Genomic DNA, 6,055 nt, shown 5'->3' on the forward strand with positions numbered 1-6,055 from the left:
CAACCACTTCTTGAGTTCTCTCCTCCTTTTCCCCATGAAAAAGCCTCTGTACACTGGGGTGAAGAAAAGAGCTGCTAAAATCAGGTGCAGGAGCAATCCCTACCGGCTTTTGCAATATAGTGATATGCTGATGCAAAAGAGTAATCTCCTTCCAGACATTGGCCATCTCAGTGTCCTGCTTCTTCAGAGTAGAAATCTATGCTTGGAGCTTCTACATCTCGCTATATCAAAGTAAGTTTTCTCGATCACATCTATTTGCTCTTCCACCACTATTGTATGCTGCTCATGAGCATGAGCATGAGCATGGCTGGATTCACCTATATGTTTTCTTTTGTTCTCACTCATGATCTAACAATTCATCGGTATAAGAGAGGGGTTGGGGTGTCGCCATGGGTAAGAGAGATGGAAAAGAGAAGAAAGAAGCAAGGGTTTTAACTTTATCGTTGCAAAAAGAGAGGGATTGATATGTGCTGATTCAAAAATCTTCAGAAACGCAAGGACTACATAAAATTGTAGAAAAACTCTAAGCTCATCACGTAGACAACTTACCTAAAACTTCTCCTTGCTCCATGTACAAGAAGAGAGGGGTGCAATCTACTCCCCAACAGTGTTGTCCCACGCTGATCACTGAGAAGAGTCTTGCTCTTATTTTTAATGAGGTGTGCGCTTAGTTTTTTCGTTTTAAAAAAACGCCCACTGCTTTTCTTTCAAAAAAAATAGTCCGTTGGACACCTTTTGAGCACAATTTGGAGGCCAAATATGACTTTTGGGGGCATTATTATGTAGGTCAAAAAGGCCAAACCAACTTTGCATAGTGTGTCACAACACTCCAACTCCCCTTTACTCTCCGTTGGCTGGCCTAAACATGCTCACTGCCTTGGTCCTAGCACCCTCTTCTCTATTGCGCATCAACCTAGGCTATGGCTGCCCTGTATGAGGCTGGCATCGATGCTTTCCACAAATCATAACCCTCTGCCGCCCACATATCAAGCCTAACATACTATGCATAGGCTGTATAGCAGCTCACAATTAGGGTTTCTCGTGAGGATCCTTTCTGCATATGACTCACATATTCCCCCTCTCAGAATATCCACATACAACCATGAGAGCAAACCTAATAAAACCATGAAAGACACACAAACCTTTGTAGACGCATTTAGGTCACTTTGATACAAAGGGTAAGAGGCGAGGCCTCTTAGGCCTGTCTAACCAAGATCTTCTAAACACAGTCCAAAACAAGAATAATAATATTACTTCAATAATACTCTTGTAACTAGCACCCTAATGCTGCAGCCCGACCTTTTTCTCTTTTTCTGGTATTCCCTATCCTATGCATCCTCTTTTTTGCAGCCTCCATGGCTGGGTTCTCCTGCTCCAGTCTGAAGGGGAGCATGTCGGTGGATTATTAACATAATTAATCAGCAGAACTAATAGCATATCACAGATACAGACATAGACAAACAGAGAACAAGAACCCTCCATTGTATGGGTTGACCATATATTGCATGCGCTTAGTGCTGATTACATAGGCTTACATATAGAATAACAATTGTAACTGCCGAATGTGGTGATAAATATTCTATGAATATGTGTCAGTCGGTATCTCTGCCGAAAAGTAGTTGCAGACAACTTGCATGACAGGGAAATGGAAGTGAGATTGCCAGGCAATCTGAAAGTGCAGGGTTTGGAAGGACTAGGCACCTATCAAACCTCTAAGTGCCTGTCACTAAAGTTCAAGCCGTATAGCACAAATTCCTCACAAGACCCAGCATGAATGCTTGGCAGGTCTAACAGAAGCACAAATTGAGCTGGCAAGGCATGTTTTCATGTTGCCATTCATGGTTCTTTGAAGGTCCCTTCCTTCCTGCATTCTCAGCTTCCAATAATAACCTTACACGGTTGCAGAAAGGGTTTCCTCCAAATTACTTCTCACCACAAACAGATGCCCAACAAGTCTCTTGAGCTGGCTGTGGCATTGTCCCGCCAAGTGTTGAATCTGTCACCTGCTCACTGTAACATTAACTTGCACCACTGATAACGGGCTCAGCTTTCAGTTAGCCTTTGATCTCATCAATGCTCATAAATATTGCATACATTTGCCAAAAGTGATGTGTCAATTCACAAGCCATTTAGATCATAACTGCACAAGATACGGTATCCTGTGTTTCTTGCAGAGCTTTTAACAGGCATAATGCTTGTCATTACGGTCAGGTAGGTACCCATGCTCCCTTATTTGTGTAGATAATTATCAACACTTATTTGGCAGACCCGATATCACTTTGCAGGTGGCTTCAATCTCCAACAATAAAACTATGCACCTTGTTCTTAAACTCAATGAAGGCCCTAGCTGGCTTCTTCCAAGCCATTGCAAACTTTCTGGCATCTTCAACTTGGTGTTCAGACTCCAATATGCCAGAATGTGCATATATGTTGGACATAAGCACATAAAAAGAGGCATCAGTGTCATCAACACTTAAAGCATCTCCTTCCTCGCTCTACATCAATGTGTCTCCCACAGTCTTTGAGCAATGATGTCCACCCTACAATGTTAGGTGTCAGAGGCATACTACACAAGAAGTCCTCTGCCTCATTCAAAAGTCCTGCATTGCCAAGAAGGTGAACCATACAGTTGTAATGCTCTAGAGTAGGTACAATACCTTGATCCTGCATCATGGACATAAATATCAAACTGCCTTTATCCTTAAGTCCCATACGACTGCATACAGAGAGAAGACAAACAAAGGTCACAGCGTCTGCCCTCACACCTTCCCTCTGTAGCTCCTCAAAACATTGCAAAGCTCGTTCATTATCTCCAATTTGAGCATATCCAGCAATCATTGCATTCCATGTGACCACGTCCCGCATTGGTAAGCCCATAAAAACCACATATGCGTCCTCGATGCTCCCACATTTAGCATACATGTCAACCAGAGCACTGCTCACTTGTGCATTCATGTTGAATCCAGCTTCAATGAAGCTAGCATGAGACAGCTTTCCCTGATCTGGGGCAAGCATTGTGGAACAAGTTTTTAAAATTGAAACATAAGTAGCCTGATTTGACTCCAAACCTGCCTGTTGCATTTGCTGGAACAGTTGAAGGGCCTCTTGACTCTGTCCACACTGGGCACAACCCACAATCATGACATTCCATGCCACTGGAAGTCGGGTTGGCAAGTTGTCAAAAACCATCTGTGCATCCTTAAAGCTCTCACATTTGGCATACATATTAATGAGAGTGCTCCCGACATATGCATCCAGCTCCCAACCACTCATGGTGATAAGAGCATGTCCCAATCGGCCCAATTCTAGAGCTGCTAAGCTGGAACATACCTTTAAAAGAAAAAGAAATGTTACCCAATTAGGCTCAATACCTTCCCATTGCATCTGGTAAAAACGCACCAGAGCATCGACATTATGGCCATGCTGTGTGTATCCTGCTATCATGACAGTCCATGCCACTATATCTCGCTTGGGCAAACGGTCAAACACTGTGCATGCATTGGTTAGGCTCCCACATTTTGTGTACGTATCAATTAGGGTGCTACCAATAAATGTGTCCATATCAAATCCACTTTCAACTACTGCTGCATGAATCAGCTTGCCCTGATCTAGACTTGAAGCACCGGAGCATGCTTTCAATGTGCTGACAAAAGTCACATTGTTTGGCTGAATCCCTTGTTGCTGCATCTGCTTAAAGAGATGGAGGGCCTCCAAGCCATTCCCTTGCTTGGCATATGCTGCAATCATTGCATTCCATGCCTCCACCGGTCGTCTTTGTAGTTTGTTAAACACACTCCGCGCCATATCAACACGAGAATTCCCACTCATGATATCACGTGTAGAACAAGCCTCTACAAGCTGGAGGGCTTGATCCTGCATCTCCTCTTCTAGGGTTTCTGTCTTGGAAGAAGCCCTCAAAATGCAAAGGAAGGTTATATAATCAGGCTCACTGCCCTCCTCTTGCATTTGTTGGTAGAGATTTAAAGCGTCTTCACAAACACCATGTTGAGCATAACCTGCAATCAATGCATTCCATGTTATGGTGTTTGGCTCTATGCCCTCCTGCTTCATTTCCTGGAGAAGCCTGAGAGCTTCATGGCCTTTCCCCTTCTGTGCATATCCTGAAATCATTGTGTTCCATGTTGTAATGTTTGGCCTCATGCCTTCATGCTGCATTCGCTGAAAAAGTTCTAGAGCCTCCTCACAAAACCCATGATGGACATACCCAGATATCATAGTGTTCCAGGTCACTAGATCTTGCTTTGGCAATCTGTCAAACACCCTCAATCCATTCACTGTGCTCCCACATTTACAATACATATCCACCACTGCATTTGCAACATGTAAAGCTGAGTCAAACCCACTTTCTAGAATGTCAGAGTGAATCAGCTCGCCCTGTAGCAAGAAACCGCCACTGCCACATGCTTTGAGGGCTGCAACAAAAACATGCCCATCTGGCCTGACATCAGAGTGATGCATTTGATAGTACAGACTTACGGCTTTCTCATGCTGCCCAAACTTGACATGAGCAGACAGTATTGCACTCCATGAAAACACATTTGGTTTTGGTATTCTCTCAAAAATCTGGTTTGCTTCTAACAAACTCCCACAAGATGCAAACATACGAATCAAGTGGCTGCTAAGAAAGGAGTTGACATCAACCCCACTTCTCAAAATAAGCTGATGCAGTTCCTTGCCTGCTGCCAAATCCTCCTTGGAGATGCACCTCTTCAAAATGGCATAAAATACTTTATTAGGAACCTGATATCCTTCTCGTCCAAGGCGGTCCACAGTTTGAAACGCTTCCGTCAGCTGCCCTTCTTTGCACAACTTTTCCAGACCTCCAAAGAGACGACAATTCCCTCCTGTCCTGCAACATCACACAAGACAAAGGAATTGAGCCATGGAGAGACTACACACACTAAAGGGGCATCTTTAGAATCGGCTGACTCCCCTTCAGCAAAAGATTCACAATCGAATATGTTCCTGCACGATAAGAATTCACCTTGCTTCCATGTTACTGGCTCTGCTGACATTGATGTATACCTTCGCCAGTTGTTAATCCAGAGGGCCTCTCTCATCATGGCATGCAAAGTCAGTCACCCAATCCACATGGCGAGGATCAACTCAGCAGTGCAATGAAGATTCGAATATTTATACTATCAGCATGAAGAGATTACCAAGAAAAACGATAATACCATTTACCACATGCCCCAGGCATCCATAGGGACATGCCTTCAAGGGCATCATGATAAACACTTATGCATCATGCAACAGATAGCATTCAATGGTTAAGCAGCTAATGCATAAATGCATGCATGATAAATAAGCATGAAATTGACAGAGGCCTTTGAAGCACCTTTACGACTCTAAAAGGCGTCACCAATATTTCCATCCTGAAAAAAACCCTAAACCCAGCTCACAACCGAACCCTAGAACTCAATATCCTAAAACTCTCACCTTTCTTGCTCCGTTTCTGCAAGACTTGTGCTCTCAATTTAAAAAGCCAGAGATAACACGGGGGCTGTTGGACGCGGGCATGCATCCATGTGGCCCGTGGACATGGAAAGCTTGTTTTCACACGTGTGCACTAGAAGCTTTTATGTGGGCTCAAAAAGTGGGGTTAGAACACCCACGAGACTAAATGACATATTATGCATAGGAGGGATCTAAGGTTGAAAAGAGGCGTCGCGATATTGCGTAATCTAGACCGTCGGATTCTCGTCAGGCAAGTGAACTAGGGGTGAACTCAGGGTATACCATGGGGATTTTTGGGACTTAGAAAATTTTGGAGGGGTTGAGCTCAATGCAAAAAAGAGGATTCGAACTTGGAACCATCCGCTCAAGCTTTCAACATCTAACCACTATGCTATACTTTCTAGCAGGTTTTGGAAAGTGTTTTTAAATTTAAATCTTGATATTTTGGTCCCTAATTTACTTTCTTACCGGAAAATGTTTCCCTGGTTCACTTTCTTGCCAGAAAAGGTCTCCCTAGTTCACCTCTCGAGTTCATCACCCCTAGTTTACTCCCAATTTTACCTGCAGTTCACTCGTA

At 43.7% G+C, this 6,055-nt stretch overlaps 1 protein-coding gene across 1 annotated transcript; it reads right to left on the reverse strand.

The window, feature by feature from the left end:
• Window positions 1-1,463: 1,463 nt before the first annotated feature.
• LOC147615102 (putative pentatricopeptide repeat-containing protein At3g05240) lies at window positions 1,464-5,763 on the reverse strand. Its single transcript, XM_086779077.1, has 2 exons — window positions 5,006-5,763; window positions 1,464-4,870 (listed from the first exon to the last, which is right to left on the reverse strand). Exons 1-2 carry the CDS (start codon window positions 5,014-5,016, stop codon window positions 2,467-2,469), a joined length of 2,415 nt encoding a protein of 804 aa, XP_086635203.1. The 5' UTR covers window positions 5,017-5,763; the 3' UTR covers window positions 1,464-2,466.
• Window positions 5,764-6,055: the final 292 nt, after the last annotated feature.

This window comes from Cibotium barometz, chromosome 40 (assembly GCF_041138505.1).
Source record: "Cibotium barometz isolate CiBa-2024 chromosome 40, ASM4113850v1, whole genome shotgun sequence".
Classification (NCBI taxonomy): Eukaryota; Viridiplantae; Streptophyta; class Polypodiopsida; order Cyatheales; family Cibotiaceae; genus Cibotium; species Cibotium barometz.